The sequence below is a fragment of the Pristiophorus japonicus genome, chromosome 6 (assembly GCF_044704955.1).
Source record: "Pristiophorus japonicus isolate sPriJap1 chromosome 6, sPriJap1.hap1, whole genome shotgun sequence".
Taxonomy (NCBI): Eukaryota; Metazoa; Chordata; class Chondrichthyes; family Pristiophoridae; genus Pristiophorus; species Pristiophorus japonicus.
In genome coordinates, this window is record NC_091982.1 from 158,945,428 (window position 1) to 158,965,173 (window position 19,746).

Genomic DNA, 19,746 nt, shown 5'->3' on the forward strand with positions numbered 1-19,746 from the left:
GAATATATTTAAGGTGGAGATAGACAGATTTTTGAACGATAGGGGAGTCAAGGGTTATGGGGAGTGGGCAGGAAAGTGGAGTTGAGGCCAAGATCAGATCAGCCATGATCTTATTGAATGGCGGAGCAGGCTCGAGGGGCCAAATGGCCTACTCCTGCTGCTATTTCTTACGTTCTTATGTCTTATGTCTGGTTGAGCCTTTACTAGCCCAGAGACAGAGTGGCCAATTGTAACACCCCAGATGCTGCCTTCGCTAAGTCAGCAGATTCCAAGAATGATCTTGGAGTGCTCCTGGTTTGAGTGGCTCAGTGTTGTAGTGGATGGTGTATTTTCTGTATGTATAGCAAGTGACTATCTGAACCCAGTGATCCTCGGGCCAGCACGTGTGATGTTTCCCTGGGTCACTGCACAAGGTATGGAATATTGAGTCATTATTTAAATAATTAAATATGTGTGCACACTAGCTCCGTGCAGCAGAGCAGGTCTCCAGTCGTCCTGGTTAACCCTTGCCACTGGATAAAGGCCTAGCTCTGTCAAGCCTGTGTGGTGGCTGATGTGCAACGGTCACCACACATCAAAAAAATCCACGCACAGGCATCTTCCACCCCTTCAATTGGAGTTCAGGACTGGAATATTGGGTCCTTCATTGAAACATCTGTGAACCCATGTGGAAGCAAGTCATCCTCATTGGAGGGACCGCCTATGAATGAATGATAGTTTTCACTTTATGTGGAACCATAATGAATAGTTTCACTTCTGAGAACCTGGCGATAGGCCAAGGCCCACACGCTACGGCAACACCATGTTTAGAACTGGAGCTCACCTACCATCAGCCCATCTGAGGCCAGGTAGCTCCAGGGATGGGATTTAAGACCTTTGTGGTCAGTAGACGAAGGAGCCACAGAACTGACTTTAAGATACACATTCAGAATAATCCACATTTTTAAACCAAAAAGAGTGACAGTCACTAATAATGAGTAACCCTGGGCAGGACTGGATCAGAGGACGTTGATGTAACTCAGTGCATGAGGTCACTGTCCCACGTTAATTCTGATGCTATTCCGTGAGTATATTAATACCTGGTTGTCCATGGATGCGAGCATTCTGTTCAGTTCTCCAGCTGTTGAAAGCAACCTTCTGACACCAGCTTCAGAAGCAATCTACAAACAACCACAACTAAGAATGAATTATTCATCATTGCCTCTCCTCTCACCACGTGGAAAAATATGTTCATTAAATAGCAACTTCCTGTTGGATTTTCATCTGATTTGTGGGACGAGTGAACGTGAAACACGTGGAGAGATAATCCGAGTCAAAAGGGAAGTAACCCAAAGTGAATGCAGGCCGAGAAGCCCAGTGAATAGAGAGATAATCCCAGTGACTGGAGAGATAACCCCAGTGAATGGAGAGATAGTCCTAGTGCATGGAGAGATAATCCCAGTGAATGGAGAGATAATCCCAGTGAATGAAGATAATCCCAGTGAATGGAAAGATAATCCCAGTGAATGGAAAGATAATCCCAGTGAATGGAGAGATAACCCCAGTCAACGGAGAGATAATCTCCCATTTCTTCTTCAAATAGTGCCGTGGGATCTTTCACGTCCACCTTAGAGAGCAGACGGGGCTTTGGTTTAATGTCTCATCCAAAAGACGGCACTTCCGACAGTGCACAATCCCTCAGAACTGCACTGAAGTACAATTTTGATTATGTGCTCAAGTCTCTAGAGTTGAGCTTGAGCCCACAACCTTCTGACACAGAGGCAAGAATGCTATCTACTGAGCCGCGGATGACACCTAAAATATAAACTAACCTCCAGTAAACAGAGCAATAACTGCCAGTGAATGGAGAGATAAGGCAGAGTGTCTTAAATGGTGTGCACTTAAACAAAGTGTTTTATTTGTGAATTTGGAAAGAGTTGGAATTCGAAGAGGGCTTGTAGTGCTTTGTGTTACAGGTAGGTAGTTAATTTCATTGCCCATAACTTAAGTAAATAGATCAAGTAAGTAGTAAAGAAACTAAACTGTAAACAATGTTATTTAAATACAAATTTAATTAAATGTAATTAAATAGAACAAGGTCATATAGAGATGGCAGTGCAGGTAGTGTGCCACAACTGCAGCATGTGGGAGTTTGTGGAGAGCATTGTCATCCCCAGCAACCACGTTTGCAGTAAGTGCCTGCATCTTGAGGAACTTCAGCTCAGAGCTGTTGAGCTGGAGTCTGAGGTACAGATATTGCACGGCATCAGAGAGAGAGAGAGTTACCTGGACACTTTGATCCAGGAGGCAGTTACACCCCTAGGTTAGGCAGTGGTACAGGTCTGGTTAGTGGTCAGGGACAGGGGGGTGTGACTGCAACTGAGACAGATAAGGGGACCCCAGGTACAGTGTTGGAGGAGCCTGGGCATTTGTCCTTATCCAACAGGTGTGAGACTTTTGCTGCCTGTGTGGATGAGGGAAAAGCCTGCAGGATGGATGAGCAAACTGACTATGGCATCATGGTGCAGGAGGCCATTCAAATGGGGGGATGGGAAAGGGAATGTAGTTGTGGTAGGGGACATAGAAACATAGAAACATAGAAAATAGGTGCAGGAGCAGGCCATTCAGCCCTTCTAGCCTGCACCGCCATTCAATGAGTTCATGGTTGAACATGAAACTTCAGTACCCCCTTCCTGCTTTCACGCCATACCCCTTGATCCCCCGAGTAGTAAGGACTTCATCTAACTCCCTTTTGAATACATTTAGTAAATTGGCCCCAACCACTTTCTGTGGCAGAGAATTCCACAGGTTCACCACTCTCTGGGTGAAGAAATCTCTCCTCATCTCGGTCCTAAATGGCTTACCCCTTATCCTTAGACTGTGACCCCTGGTTCTGGACTTCCCCAACATTGGGAACATTCTTCCTGCATCTAACCTGTCGAAACCCGTCAGAATTTTAAACGTTTCCATGAGCGAATTTTAAACGTTTCTGAACTCCAGTGAATACAAGCCCAGTTGATCCAGTCCCACCATCCCGGGAATCAGTCTGGTGAATCTTCGCTGCACTCCCTCAATAGCAAGAATGTCCTTCCTCAAGTTAGGAGACCAAAATTGTACACAATACTCCAGGTGTGGCCTCACCAAGGTCCTGTACAACTGTAGCAACACCTACCTTCCCCTGTACTCAAATCCCCTCGCTATGAAGGCCAACATGCCATTTGCTTTCTTAACCGCCTGCTGTACCTGCATGCCAACCTTCAATGACTGATGTACCATGACACCCAGGTCTCGTTGCACCTTCCCTTTTCCTAATCTGTCACCATTCAGATAATAGTCTGTCTCTCTGTTTTTACCACCAAAGTGGATAACCTCACATTTATCCACATTATACTTCATCTGCCATGCATTTGCCCACTCACCTAACCTATCCAAGTCACTCTGCAGCCTCATAGCATCCTCCTCGCAGCTCACACTGCCACCCAACTTAGTGTCATCCACAAATTTGGAGATACTACATTTAATCCCCTCGTCTAAATCATTAATGTACAATGTAAACAGCTGGGGCCCCAGCACAGAACCTTGCGGTACCCCACTAGTCACTGCCTGCCATTCTGAAAAGTACCCATTTACTCCTACTCTTTGCTTCCTGTCTGACAACCAGTTCTCAATCCACGTCAGCACACTACCCCCAATCCCATGTGCTTTAACTTTGCACATTAATCTCTTGTGTGGGACCTTGTCGAAAGCCTTCTGAAAGTCCAAATATACCACATCAACTGGTTCTCCTTTGTCCACTTTACTGGAAACATCCTCAAAAAATTCCAGAAGATTTGTCAAGCATGATTTCCCCTTCACAAATCCATGCTGACTTGGACCTATCATGTCACCATTTTCCAAATGCGCTGCTATGACATCCTTAATAATTGATTCCATCATTTTACCCACTACTGAGGTCAGGCTGACCGGTCTATAATTCCCTGTTTTCTCTCTCCCTCCTTTTTTAAAAAGTGGGGTTACATTGGCTACCCTCCACTCGATAGGAACTGATCCAGAGTCAATGGAATGTTGGAAAATGACTGTCAATGTATCCGCTATTTCCAAGGCCACCTCCTTAAGTACTCTGGGATGCAGTCCATCAGGCCCTGGGGACTTATCGGCCTTCAATCCCTTCAATTTCCCCAACACAATTTCCCGACTAATAAAGATTTCCCTCAGTTCCTCCTCCCTACTCGACCCTCTGACCCCTTTTATATCCGGAAGGTTGTTTGTGTCCTCCTTAGTGAATACTGAACCAAAGTACTTGTTCAATTGGTCTGCCATTTCTTTGTTCCCCGTTATGACTTCCCCTGATTCTGACTGCAGGGGACCTACATTTGTCTTTACTAACCTTTTTCTCTTTACATACCTATAGAAACTTTTGCAATCCGCCTTAATGTTCCCTGCAAGCTCCTTCTCGTACTCCATTTTCCCTGCCCTAATCAAACCCTTTGTCCTCCTCTGCTGAGTTCTAAATTTCTCCCAGTCCCCAGGTTTGCTGCTATTTCTGGCCAATTTGTATGCCACTTCCTTGGCTTTAATACTATCCCTGATTTCCCTAGATAGCCACGGTTGAGCCACCTTCCCTTTTTTATTTTTACGCCAGACAGGAATGTACAATTGTTGTAATTCATCCATGCGGCCTCTAAATGTCTGCCATTGCCCATCCACAGTCAACCCCTTAAGTATCATTCGCCAATCTATCCTAGCCAATTCACGCCTCATACCTTCAAAGTTACAGTATAGTATAGTCCGAGGGATAGATACTGTTCTCTGCATCCGCAACCGGGAGTTCCGAAGGTTGTGTTGCCTTCCAGGTGCCAGGGTTAAAGACATCTCCTCGCAGCTGGAGAAGAACTTGGAGTGGGAGGGGTTGTCGTGGTCCACATAGGAACCAATGACATAGGTAGAACTAGGAATGAGGTTCTGCTGAGAGAGTTTGAGGAATTGGGGTCCAAATTAAAAGCAGAACCTCAAAGGTAATAATCGCTGGCTTGTTACCTGAGCCACGCGCCAATTGGTATCGAGATAAGCAGGTTAGAAGGTTAAATACGTGGCTCAGAGAGTGGTGTGGGAGACAGGAGTTTTGTTTCATGGGGCACTGGCACCAGTACTGGGGAAAGAGGGAGCTGCTCTGTTGGGACAGGCTCTACTTAAACCGGGCTGGAACCAGTGTCCTGGCAAATCGAATAACTAACGCAGTGGACAGGGCTTAAACTAAGGTGGGATGATTCAGGAAAGAGTCGATTTAAAAACAGCAAGAGAAATGTCAAGACACTAGAGCAGAGCAGAGTTTTGGATAAAAATAAGCAGAGTGGGTCAGGAAGGGACAGAGAGAGTAACAAAGGTAATAGGGCATCATTGACTAAGGTGACATCAGAGAAAATTTGAAAAAAGTCAAAGCTAAAGGCATCATATCTGAATGCACAAAGTATTCACTACAAAATAGGTGAATTAATACCGCAGATAGAAATGAATAGTTTTGATCTAATACAGAGACGTGGTTGCAAAGTGATCAAGATTAGGAACTAAATATTCCAGGATACTTAACTTTTAGAAGAGATAGGCAAAATGAAAAAGGAGGAGGGGTAGCCCTGATAATAAAAGATGGGATAAAGAAGATAGAGAGAAAGGATCTTAGCTCGGAAAATCAAGAAGTAGAATCAGTTTGGGTGGAGCTAAGAAACAGCATGGGGCAGAAAACATCAGGTGGGAGTTGTTTATAGGCCCCCAAAATGAAGTTGTAATGTAGGGTGGAGTATAAATCAGGAAATTAGAGGGTAATACAGTAATCATGGGGAAATTTAATCTACATATAGGCTGGGCAAACCAAATTTGCAGCAATAGCATGGAGGACAAGTTCATGGAATGCACACAAGACAGTTTTCTAGATCAGTATACTGAGCAACCAACTGGGGAACAGGCTTTTTTAGATCTAGTATTTGTGCAATGAGAAAGGGTTAATAAATAACCTTGTTGTAAAGAGACCTTTAGGGAAGAGTGACTATCATATGATAGAATTTTATATTGAGTTTGAAAGCGATTTAGTAAAAGTCCGAAACTAGGGTTTTAAACCTAAACAAAGCAAACTACATCGGTATAAGGAGCGAATTGTCTAAGGTAGATTGGGAAACTACATTAAAAGGTATGATGGTAGACAAGCAATGGCTAGCATTTAAATAATACATAATTTACAACAAATATACATTCCTTTAAGGCGCAAAAATCCCACGGGAAAAGTGGTCCAACTGTGGCTAACAAGAGAAGTTAAAGATAGTATTAGATCAAAGGAACAGGCTGAAAATGTTGTCAAAAAGAGCAGTAAGCCTGAGGATTGGGAAGATTTTAGAATTCAGCAAAGGAGGACCAAGAAATTGATCAGGAAAGAGAAAAAAGAATATGAGAGTAAATAAGCAAGAGATATAAAAAGAGATTGTAAACGTTTCTATAGGTATGTAACTAAGAAGAGATTAGTGAAAGTAAACGTGGGCCCATTAGAGGCAGAGACAGGAGAAATTATAACGGGCAATAAGGACATGGCAGGGACATAAAATGAATACTTTGTATCTGTCTACACAGTAGGAGACACAAAAACCATTCCGGAAATAGTGGGGAACCAAGCGTCTAGAGAGAATGAGGAACTTAAAGAAATCAATATAAGTGAAAGCAAAGTACAGTACTGGAGAAATTGATGGGACTATGGCAATAAATCCCCTGGACCTGATGACCTGCATCCTCCGGTTTTAAAAGGGATAGTCGATGCACTGGTATTAATCTTCCAGAACTCACTAGATTCTAGAACAGTCCCCAAGAATTGGAAGTTAGCAAACATAACCCCGCTATTTAAAAAAGGAGGAAGAGAAAAAATGGGGAACTATAGGCCAGTTAACCTGACATCGGTAGTAGGCAAAGTGCTAGAATCTATTATTAGGGATGTGGTAACAGGGCACTGAGAAAATCGTCATATGATTAGGCAGATTCAACATGGTTTTATGAAAGGGAAATTGTGTTTGGCAATGTTTTTTGAAGATGTAACTAGTAGGATGGATAAGGAGGAACCAGTGGATGTCATGTATTTGGATTTTCAAAAAACATTCAATAAGGTGCCACACAAGAGGTTATTACACAAAATTAGTACTCATGGCATTGGGGGTAATATATTGGCAATGACTGAGGATTGGTTAATGGACAAAAAACAGAGAGTAGGGATAAACTGGACTTTTTCGGGTTGGCAGGCTGTAACTAGTGGGGTACCGCAAGGATCAGTGCTGGGACCTCAGCTATTTACAATCTATATTAATGATTTAGATGAAGGGACTGAGTGTAATTTATACACGTTTGCTGATGATACTAAGTTAGGTGGAAAAGAAAGCTGTGAGAAAGATGCAAAGCAGCTGCAGAGAGATATAGACAGGTTGACTAAATGGGCAAGAACATGGCAAATATAATACAATGTGGGGAAATGTGAAGTTATCCACTTTGGTAGGAAAAACAATAAAGCAGAATATTTTTTGAATAGTGAGAGACTGGGAAATGCATTCAGAGAGACTGTCCTTGTACATGAATCACAGAAAGTTAACATGCAAATACAGCAAGCAATTAGGAATGCAAATTGTATATTAGCTTTTGTAACAAAGGGATTAGAGCATAAGAATTATACAGGACATTGGTGTGACCACACCTGTGGTACTGTGTACATTTCTGGTCTCCTTACCTAAGGAAAGTAGTGCCTTAGAGGGAATGCAACAAAGGTGCACTAGACTGCTTCCTGGGATGAGGGGATTGCCCTTTGAGGAGAGATTGAATAGAATAGGCCTATATTCCCTGGAGTTCAGAAGAATGAGAGGTGATGTAATTGCAACATAAAAAATTCTTCAGGGGCTTGACAAGGTTAATGATGAGAAGATGTTTCCCCTGGCTAGGGAATCTAAAACATGGGGTCAAAGTCTCAAAATAAAGGGTTGGCCATTTAGGAGAGGAGGAAAAAGAAAGTAAAGACTTGCATTTATATAACACCTTTCACGACCACCGGACGTCTCAAAGCGCTTTACAGCCAATGAAGTACTTTTGGAATGTAGTCACTGTGGAAAGGTGGTAGCCAATTTGGCACAGCAAACTCCCACAAACAGCGATGTGATAATGACCAGATAATCTGTTTTTGTTATGTTGATTGAGGGATAAATATTAGCCATGATAAATTTCTTCACTCAAAGTGCTGTGTATCTTTGGCATTCTCTACCCCAGAGAGCTGTGGATGCTCAGTCGTTGAGTATATTCAAGGCAGAGGTCGATAAATTTTTGGGAACGAAGGGAATCAAGGGATATGGGGATAGTGCGGGAAGGCGGAGTTATGGTAGATCAGCCTTGATCTTATTGAATGGCGAAGCAGGCTCCAGGGGCCAAATAGCCTGCGCCTGCTACTATTTCTTAGTTCTTATGTTCTTATGTTAATCCTATTAAATATAAGTTAACCTCCAATGAGTGAACGTCACAATGGCACTGTACAGGGGTTTAACACAAAATGGCTGCTGCCTATGCTACAACACTTTGAATGCATAAAGAGTAAGGAGACATCAGTCAGTGGACAGGTATCTCCTCGATAACCTTCAGCATTGTGTGGAGACCCTTCATAGTGGCACACAGTGCACCTACAGCACCCAATGTGTGGATAATTCAAAGGTTTAGGTTTGAAGGATAGGCAATGCATTTGGGAAGGGCTGACAAAGCAAGGGAATACTCAATAAATGGTAGGATACTGAGAAATGTAGAACAACAGAAGGACCTTGGAGTGCATGTCCACAAATCCCTGAAGGTAGCAGGACAGGTAGATAAGGTGGTTAAGAAGGCATACGGGATACTTTCCTTTATCAGCCAAGGCACAGAATATAAGAGCAAGGAGGTTATGCTTGAACTGTATAAAACACTAGTTAGGCCACAACTAGAGTACTGCGTGCAGTTCTGGTCACATGAAAGATGCGATCGCACTCGAGAGGGTACAGAGGAGATTTACGAGGATGTTGCCAGGATTGGAGAATTTTAGCTATGAGGAAAGATTGAATAGGCTGAGTTTGTTTTCTTTGAAACAGAGTAGGCTGAGGGGAGATTAAATTGAGGTGTATAACATTATGAAGGGCCTCAATAAAGTGGATAGGAAGGACCTAGTTCCCTTAGAGTGGAGTTGAGGAAAGAGTGGTGGGGGTCTGGAACTCACTGCCTGAAAGGGTGGTAGAGGCAGAAACCCTCATCGCATTTAAGAAGTACTTGGATGTGCACTTGAAGTGCCGTAACCTACAAGGCTATGGACCAAGAGCTGGAAAGTGGGATTAGGCTGGATAGTTCTGTTACAGCCGGCAGACACAATGGGCCGAATGGCCTCCTTCTGTGCCTTAAATTTCGATGATTCTATGACTGAGTAACCGTTTGAAGTAAAAAGGATAGAAGCGCCAGATGACACCGGGGCATAAACAAAGATTCTGACAGGAATAAGACCGTCTCACAAGATTATCATTTAACAGATATGATGAGGGTTGTCAAGTTAACTCTGGTTGGACATATTCCTGGAAGCTTCATCACATGATCTGTCACCTGCAACTATCCCACACCGTCCAACACACACCTTTACCCTCCAATATATTTGTAACTAATAAACAGAAGTGTTGAAAGAAAATGAAAAAACACACCATTTATTTTAATGCTCCTATGATTTTCCTCCCGAGTTGCTCACAGCAGTGACCAGGAGATTCATCTTTAATTCTTGGAGACTCCAGGTACCAGTCCAGCATGAGTCAATGCTTTAGAGGAGTGTAATGGAGGAATTTGGAGGATAGAAAGAGTAACAGTAGACGGTAGTGTGGTGCAGCTTTTAGGCAACCAGTTCCCGCCCATTAACAACAGAGGACTGTGACTGTCTGACCATACAACAACAACTTGTATTTATATAGTGGCTTTAATGTGGTAAGATATCCCAAGGCGCTTCACAGGAGTATTATAAGGCAAAATATTTGACACCGAGCCACATAAGGAGAAATAAGGAGAGATGACCAAGAGGTAGGTTTTAAGGAGCATCTTAAAGGAGGAAAGAGAGGTGGAGAGGTTGAGGCAGGTGTAATGTATTTGCTTTAAGGGTTTTTGCTATTAAGAACTAGTTGGTTTATTAACAAAGGTTTAACAATCACATTACACATTACCAGTTCATCCACTAGGCTCACAATTACATACCTCATCGTGGATCCCCTAAACCCAACTAACTGGGGTTTTATTGAGTCTTGTGAACATCACATGACTGGCTAAGCCACTCACAATTCAACAGCTCTACCAACCTGTGAGCATACTCACAGGTGCATACATTACAGGAAGGAATTCCAGAGCTTAGGGCCGAGGTAACAGAAGTCACAGCCACCAAAGGTTGAGTGAAGATAATCAGGGAAGCTCAAGAGGGCAGAGGAGTGCAGATATCTCGGAGGGTTGTGGGGCTGGAGGAGATTCATCATCATCATAGGCAGTCCCTCGGAGTCGAGGATGACTTGCTTGCACACAAGAAATGAGTTCTCAGGTGACTGAAGAGTGCAATGCGGAACCTACAGTCTCTGTCACAGGTCGGGCAAACGGTGGTTAAGGGAACAGGTGAGTGGGGTGCCTGGGTTGCCGCACGCTCCTTCTGCTATCGACGCTTGGTTTCAGTTTGTTCTCGGTGATGAGACTTGAGGTGCTCAGCACTCTCCCGGACGCTTTTCCTCCACTTTGGGCGGTCTTGGACCAGGGATTCCCAGGTGTCGTGGGGATGTTACATTTTTTCTAGGAGGCTTTGAAGATATCCTTGAAATGTTTCCTCTGTCCACCTGCGGCTCGCTTGCCATGTCGGAGTTCCGAGTAGAGCGCTTGTTTTGGGAGTCTCGTGTCAGGCATGCAGATGATGTGGCCTGTCCAGCGGAGCTGATCGAGTGTGATCAGTGCTTCGATGCTGGGGATATTGGCCTGAGCGACAACACTGACGTTGGTACGCCTATTGTGTCAATGAATTTGCAGGATCTTGTGGAGGCAGCATTGGTGGTGCTTCTCCAGTGTTTTGAGGTGTCTGCTGTACACAGTCCATGTCTCTGAGCCATATAGGTGATCGGGGCAGCAGGCATAAAGGAGGAGAGCCCCAGGACCCAGTGCAGCATCGGCAGGATCCAGCTACTGCAGGGAGCAGCGCAAGCCAGCTTGAGAGTGCAATGATGGCAAAGCAAGCAACAAAGCGAACGTCACAGCATCCCAGGTAGTGGATTGGTTGACGGCTCAGTGCGAGGTGGAGCCCCGCGGCGGGGTCGGGGGCCAGAAGAGGTCGGAGCACAGCGAGAGGTCGAAGGATAGCGGGAGATCAGAGGACAGCGAGAGGTCGGAGGGCAGCAGGAGCCCTGAGGTCAGAGGACAGTGAGAGCCCAGAGGTCAGAGGGCAGTGTGAGCCCAGAGGTCGGAGGACAGCGAGAGGTCGGAGGACAACGAGAGGTTGGAGGACAGCGAGAGGTTGGAGGACAATGAGAGGTCGGAGGACAGCGAGAGGTTGGAGGACAATGAGAGGTCGGAGGACAGTGAGAGCCCAGAGGTCAGAGGGCAGTGTGAGCCCAGAGGTTGGAGGACAGCGAGAGGTTGGAGGACAGCGAGAGGTTGGAGGACAATGAGAGGTCGGAGGACAGCGGGAGATCGGAGGACAGTGAGAGTCCAGAGATCGGAGGACAGCGGGAGATCGGAGGACAGTGAGAGCCCAGAGATCGAAGGACAGCGGGAGATCGGAGGACAGTGAGAGCCCAGAGATCGGAGGACAGTGACAGATCGGAGGATAGTGAGAGCCCAGAGATCGAAGGACAGCGGGAGATCGGAGGATAGTGAGAGCCCAGAGATCGGAGGACAGCGACAGATCGGAGGATAGTGAGAGCCCAGAGGTCGGAGGATAGCGACAGATCGGAGGATAGTGAGAGCCCAGAGATCGAAGGACAGCGGGAGATCGGAGGATAGTGAGAGCCCAGAGGTCGGAGGATAGCGACAGATCGGAGGATAGTGAGAGCTCAGAGATCGGAGGACAGCGACAGATCGGAGGATAGTGAGAGCTCAGAGATTGGAGGACAGTAACAGATCGGAGGATAGTGAGAGCCCAGAGATCGGAGGACAGCGACAGATCGGAGGATAGTGAGAGCTCAGAGATTGGAGGACAGTAACAGATCGGAGGATAGTGAGAGCCCAGAGATCGGAGGACAGCGACAGATCGGAGGATAGTGAGAGCCCAGAGATCGAAGGACAGCGGGAGATCGGAGGACAGTGAGAGCCCAGAAATTGGAGGACAGTAACAGATCGGAGGATAGTGAGAGCCCAGAGATCGGAGGACAGCGACAGATCGGAGGATAGTGAGAGCCCAGAGATCGGAGGACAGCGACAGATCGGAGGATAGTGAGAGCCCAGAGGTCGGAGGACAGCGACAGATCGGAGGATAGTGAGAGCCCAGAGATCGAAGGACAGCGGGAGATCGGAGGACAGTGAGAGCCCAGAGATTGGAGGACAGTAACAGATCGGAGGATAGTGAGAGCCCAGAGATCGGAGGACAGCGACAGATCGGAGGATAGTGAGAGCCCAGAGATCGGAGGACAGCGACAGATCGGAGGATAGTGAGAGCCCAGAGGTCGGAGGACAGCGACAGATCGGAGGATAGTGAGAGCCCAGAGATCGAAGGACAGCGGGAGATCGGAGGACAGTGAGAGCCCAGAGATTGGAGGACAGTAACAGATCGGAGGATAGTGAGAGCCCAGAGATCGGAGGACAGCGACAGATCGGAGGATAGTGAGAGCCCAGAGATCGGAGGACAGCGACAGATCGGAGGATAGTGAGAGCCCAGAGGTCGGAGGATAGCGACAGATCGGAGGATAGTGAGAGCCCAGAGATTGGAGGACAGCGACAGATCGGAGGATAGTGAGAGCTCAGAGATTGGAGGACAGTAACAGATCGGAGGATAGTGAGAGCCCAGAGGTCGGAGGATAGCGACAGATCGGAGGATAGTGAGAGCCCAGAGATTGGAGGACAGTAACAGATCGGAGGATAGTGAGAGCCCAGAGATCGGAGGACAGCGACAGATCGGAGGATAGTGAGAGCCCAGAGATCGAAGGACAGCGGGAGATCGGAGGACAGTGAGAGCCCAGAGATCGGAGGACAGCGACAGATCGGAGGATAGTGAGAGCCCAGAGATCGGAGGACAGTGACAGATCGGAGGATAGTGAGAGCCCAGAGATCGAAGGACAGCGACAGATCGGAGGATAGTGAGAACCCAGAGATCGAAGGACAGCGGGAGATCGGAGGATAGTGAGAGCCCAGAGATCGGAGGACAGTGACAGATCGGAGGATAGTGAGAGCCCAGAGATCGAAGGACAGCGGGAGATCGGAGGATAGTGAGAGCCCAGAGATCGGAGGATAGCGACAGATCGGAGGATAGTGAGAGCCCAGAGGTGGAGGAGATTACAGAGAGAGGGAGGGGCGAGGCCATGGAGGGATTTGAAAACAAGGATCAGAATTTTAAAATCATGGCGTTGCTTAAGTGGGAGACAATGTACGTTTGCGAGCATAGGGGTGTTGGGTGAACGGGACTTGGTTGGAAAGGAGCTACAACTGGTCTCATAGCCACCTGGGCCATGGGAAATGTTGGCGGAGGTTGGGGGGGGGGGGAGGGGAGGGGGCAACGGCGGGGATGGAGGAAGAAGTCAGGGTTCCCTCTCCTGTGCATCAACAATCCACAGCCCCTTGCTGAAAAATGCACAGGATTCAGCAGTGATGGCCTCCACAGTCAGATGGCCTACTGACAGTCACTGCCTCGGTTTACCAATGAACAAGAAGGAGAGCCAGCTGCCACAGAACGTACCCGACCAAAAGGTCACCACCCTCAGGAGGCTGGCCGTCATTGAAATATAAAACTTTATAGGTTTTGTGGGGAGTGTGACTGGACATCACAGTCTCACTTTGGGAAGAACAGAATATCATGTGAAAGCAGCAGAGGAAGCTGTGTGATACCCATTCATTGTTGGCCAAGACTTCCCCCTTGAGCTATTTTTACTGAAGCTAGCGTTACTGGTTGCTGAGCATCAAAGGAGGACGACATGCAAACCCTGTTCAGCTGAGCTGCAGTGAGATTAAAAGAGAGATTAGTGTTTTATTTAAATGGCAGTCTGTGTTACAGTTAGCCGCAGCAGGAAGTGGTCTGTAGTGCTGCACCTCTCTTCAATTATTCTTTAATAACATGCACTGTTGAAGTGAAACGCAGACAAATTCCATGGGTACAGTAATTCGAGTTCTGAGGAAAACTTAAAGAAGTGGGGTTTGTTCGCTTTGGAAAAGAGGAGACTTTGGGCTCGAACCTCCACTTTTTTTGCCTGCTTAACACCCCCTTAACGCCCATTTTACCGCTGAAATGAAGTATAACGCCCATATATCACCCATTTTGGCACAAAATGGAAACTGCCGGGCATTTTTCGGAAACTTATCGGCGAGCTCTACTTTCCCCTTGTGGTTAACGGCGACAAAAAAAATACCGCCCGCCCACTTTTTTGGGGCAGAATCAGCAGGATGGGCGAATTCAACGCCCATAATATCGCCCAGCGTTACTTTCCGCACGGAATTACCGCCGAGATTCAATACTAACTCTCGCCGACTGTTTTTTGTCGTAAAGAGCATATTTACCCAAACTAGCGGCCATGGTGATCGCCCATCGTCAATTTCACCACCTCGCACACATTTCACTTACAATATCGCTCGCCCAAAAAAACGCCCACAAAAAGTAGAACTAACCGGGATGAATCACAGCGTTATGGACGCCATGTTGTAGATCACATGTCGCGTCCTTTAAAAGGCTGCTGTGCTTCAACCCCAAGGTGCAGGGAGCAATAGACTGTACGCACATCGCGATGCGGGCACTGTTTCAGGATGCTGAGGTTTTCAAGAACCACAAGGGATTCCACTCCCTGAATGTCCAGCTGGTTGTCGACCACCAGCAAATTATACTGGCAGTGAATGCTCAATTTCAGGGTAGCGTCCATGATGCTCACATCCTGCGTGAGAGCACTGTATCTGACTTGTTTAACAATGAGCCACAAGGTCAATGCTGGCTGTTTGGGGACAAAGGATATGGCCTCACCACCTGGCTGATGAACCCCTGCGTGACACCCACACCGAGGCCAAGAGGCGATACAACGAGAGAAACTCGCAATATTGTGGAGAAAACCATTGGAGTACTGAAGCAGCGCTTCAGATGCCTGGACCACTCAGGAGGCGAGCTCCAATACCACTCTGAGCAGGTAGCTCAATTTGTGGTGATGTGCTCCATGCTACACAACTTGGCTATCAGGAGGGGACAAGAATTGCCTGATGAGCCTGACAGTCCACCTCACCAGAGAGAGGAAGAGGAGGACGAGGAGGCGAACACTGACATCGGCCCAGACAATCAGGCTGATGCTGAAGCCATGCCCCCGCCCCCCTGTAGACCGCATGAAAGGGCCATGGTGGCATGATAGCTGCAAGAGCATTACATCAGGAGTTCATCAATGATCGCTTTGCCTGAAAGAACATTGGTGTTATTTACAAGGCTGACACACTGCTGGGTGTGCAGGTTATACATCAATGGTGGGCATCACGTTGGTGACAGTTAAAGTTTAAATTGATTGAAGTTGAGTGTGATTATACCCTTTGATGTTAAGGAATCACCAGCGTGTAATGGTGCAGCTATCCGAGCCAATGTGCTGCAAGGTTTTGTTAAATAAAAAACATTTAAACCGAACATTAGTCTGAAATCATCAGAATTTCTGTACAAACCAACCCTTCCCCGCACCCCCCCAGCCCGCTTCTTCTCCCCACCTCTACCCTTTCCCCATACCCTCCTGACTCCAAGCCGCCTGGCCGAGGAGGTCCTCAGGCGATGCTTCATTGGAGGGGGGGAGGGTGACGCCCGAAGCACTGCTTGGACGGATACGGGAGCGGATGGTCCCGCGGTGGGAGCGTGCTCCGAGCCATAAGCAAGATGTTGCTGCTGGCTCTCAGGTGTGGTTGGCAATAGGGGTGCGTCACCTTGGGGTGCAGCGCGGTGCTCCGGGACCACTGGGAGCCCTCTGCCACCAGTGGCTACCAGCTCCTGGGCCTCCTCCATCCCTTCCATTTTATGTTATTTGTTGGATAAAAACTCGGTGCCAACTATGTTCTTGGTACTTAGTGAGCTTTTTGCTGCTGGTGAATCTCTGTCGTGCCTCCCACAACAGCCAAACAAACACACACCACAGCCACATACGCTTTCAGTGCCTCTGAGCTCCCTCTCTGTCTCTTTTTCTACGCATGTCATAGTGACCCCTGACCTCCAGAATCGCGGGAATGGAGCATTGCCATGCCATTATTAAGGACGGCCTCATTTTACGCAGAAGGTCAGAAAAATTTAACGCCACCACCCATTTGGTATCGCTCGCGGTAACGTCCATTTTCAAAAATGTAAACTAGGTGTTTTGAGAATAGGCGAGAAGCTGGCAATCTGAAAACTCATTTTTACCGCCAACACCGGAAATAACATAGAAACATAGAAACATAGAAAATAGGTGCAGGAGTAGGCCATTCAGCCCTTCGAGCCTGCACCACCATTCAATATGATCATGGCTGATCATTTTTGCAACTTTAGTACCCCATTCCTGCTTTCTCTCCATACCCCTTGATCCCTTTAGCCGTAAGGGTCACATCTAACTCCCTTTTGAATATATCTAACGAACTGGCCTCAACAACGCTCTGCGGTAGAGAATTCCACAGGCTCACAATTCTCTGATTGAAGAAGTTTCTCCTCATCTTGGTCCTAAATGGCTTACCCCTTACCCTTAGACTGTGACCCCTGGTTCTGGACTTCCCCAACATCGGGAACATTCTTCCTGCATCTAATCTGTCTAATCCCGTCAGAATTTTATATGTTTCTATGAGATCTGCTCTCATTCTTCTAAATTCCATCAGCCTAGTTGATCCAGTTTTTCTTCATATGTCAGTCCTGCCATTCCGGGAATCAGTCTGGTGAACCTTCGCTGTACTCCCTCAATAGCAAGAATGTCCTTCCTCAGATTAGGAGACCAAACTGTACACAATATTCAAGGTGTGGCCTCACCAAGGCCCTGTACAACTGCAGTAAGACCTCCCTGCTCCTATACTCAAATCCTCTCGCTATGAAGGCCAACATGCCATTTGCCTTCTTCATCGCCTGCTGTACCTGCATGCCAACTTTCAATGACTGATGTACCATGACACCCAGGTCTCATTGCACCTCCCCTTTTCCTAATCTGTCACCATTCAGATAATATTCTGCCTTCCTGTTTTTGCCACCAAAGTGGATAACCTCACATTTATTTACATTATACTGCATCTTCCATGCATTTGCCCATTCACCTAACCTGTCCAAATCACTCTGCAGCCTCTTAGCATCCTCCTCACAGCTCACACTGCCACCCAGCTTAGTGTCATCTGCAAACTTGGAGATATTACATTCAATTCCTTCATCTAAATCATTAATGTATATTGTAAATAGCTGGGGTCCTAGCACTGAACCTTGCGGTACCCCACTAGTCACTGCCTGCCATTCTGAAAAGAACCCATTTATTCCTACTCTCTGCTTGCTATCTGCCAACCAGTTCTCTATCCATGTCAATACATTACCCCCAATACCATGTGCTTTAATTTTGCACACTAATCTCTTGTGTAGGACCTTGTCAAAAGCCTTTTGAAAGTCCAAATACACCACATCCACTGGTTCTCCCTTATCCACTCTACTAGTTACATCCTCAAAAAATTCCAGAAGATTTGTCAAGCATGATTTCCCTTTCATAAATCCATGCTGATTTGGTCCGATCCTGTCACTGCTTTCCAAATACGCTGCTATTACATCTTTAATAATTGATTCCAACATTTTCCCCACTACTGATGTCAGGCTAACCGGTCTATAATTCCATGTTTTCTCTTTCCCTCCTTTTTTAAAAAGTGGGGTTACATTAGCTACTGTTTGGGCGCTAAGCTCAAAAGTGGAGGTTGTGAGATTGTAAACAGCAAGCGTGGTAGAATGCTTGATTTGATTTGATCCAAATGAAAGATTCTGAAGGAAATTAACAAAACTGATCTTGGGAAAAGCTATTCATTGTGTTGAAAAGTTAAAAATGCCAGCATTAACGTAAAAAATGTCGAAAGGTCCTTTACTGAGGGAAGAAATAAATAAATGCATAAAGAGAGTAAAGGAATGGCTGCTGAGCCAAGGTGGGAGAGGCAAATCAAATAACTGGGACTGTAGAGAGGGCTTTAAACTAATTAGTGCAGGGGGGGGGGATTCAGCTGGGCAAAAATGTAAAAAGTCAAAGAATAAGGAGAAAGCAATAGATCAGGGTAGCACAGGGGGAAATGAAAACCAGAGCGTGACAGGAATGGACAGAATGTATAAACATAAAGGTGAATCAGAAAGTGGGGTCAAAGCAGGGAAAAATGGTGAAAAAACAAATTTAAAAGCCCTTTATCTGAATGCACATAGCATTCGTGACAAAATAGATGAGTTGACAGCACAAGTAGAACAAATGGGTATGATCTGATAGCCATTAGAGACGTGGTTGCAAGTGACCAGGACTGGGAACTAAATATTCAGAGGTATTTAACAATTCGGAAGGACAGACAGAAAGGAAAAGGAGGTGGGGTCGCACTGTTAATAAAGGATGAGATCAGTACGATAGTGAGAAACGATATTGGCTCAGAAGATCAAGATGTTCAATCAGTTTGGGTGGAGATAAGGAATAAGAAGGAGAAAAAGTCGCTGGTGGGCGTAGTCTATAGGCCCCCTAACAGTAGCTACACTGTTGGACAGAGGGGTTAGAAGATTTTGAATTTAGCGTGTTGAGGGGCAGGGAGTCGATGTAAGTCAGTGAGGACAGCGAGTGAGACTTAACGCAGTACAAGATATTGCTGGCTGATTTTGCACAAGTTACAAATATGGAATTTAGCAGTAAGAAGGAAAATCAGATGGCTCTTTTTAACCCAACGATAATTGATGTGTGGATAAATTGTACCAGGGAAGGACACTGAAGCAGACAGTATGAATGGGGTCAAAAGACAATTAGATGTGTTTCTGGAGAAAGAAGGAATTGAGCAGTATGGTTATAAGGCGGGTTGGTGGGTTTGAGGGATATGGGAAGAAGGTGGGTGGTGGGTTTGAGGGATATGGGGAGAAGGAGGGTTAGTGGGTTTGAGGGCTATGGGAAGAAGGTAGGAAGGTGGGTTTGAGGGATATGAGGAGTAGGTGGGTTTTAAGGATATGGGGAGTAGGTGGGTTGGAGGGATATGGGGAGAAGATCGGTAGGTGGGTTTGAGGGATATGGTGAGAAGGTGTGTAGGTGGGTTTGAGGGATATGGTGAGAAGGTGTGTAGGTGGGTTTGAGGGATATGGTGAGAAGGTGTGTAGGTGGGTTGGAGGGATATGGTGAGAAGATCGGTAGGTGGGTTTGAGGGATATGGTGAGAAGGTGTGTAGGTGGGTTTGAGGGATATGGTGAGAAGGTGTGTAGGTGGGTTTGAGGGATATGGTGAGAAGGTGTGTAGGTGGGTTTGAGGGATATGGTGAGAAGGTGTGTAGGTGGGTTGGAGGGATATGGTGAGAAGATCGGTAGGTGGGTTTGAGGGATATGGTGAGAAGGTGGATAGGTGGATTTGAGGGATAGGTGAGAAGGTGTGT

At 46.4% G+C, this 19,746-nt stretch overlaps 1 protein-coding gene across 1 annotated transcript in view; it reads right to left on the bottom strand.

Moving 5' to 3' along the window:
- inpp5d (inositol polyphosphate-5-phosphatase D) overlaps positions 1–19,746 on the bottom strand; it is a 221,667-nt gene that overhangs the window by 119,766 nt on the left and 82,155 nt on the right. Inside the window, exon 7 of the mRNA XM_070882224.1 lies at positions 1,080–1,160. Coding sequence (XP_070738325.1) covers positions 1,080–1,160 — 81 coding nt within the window. The remainder of the gene's footprint in view (positions 1–1,079; positions 1,161–19,746) is intronic.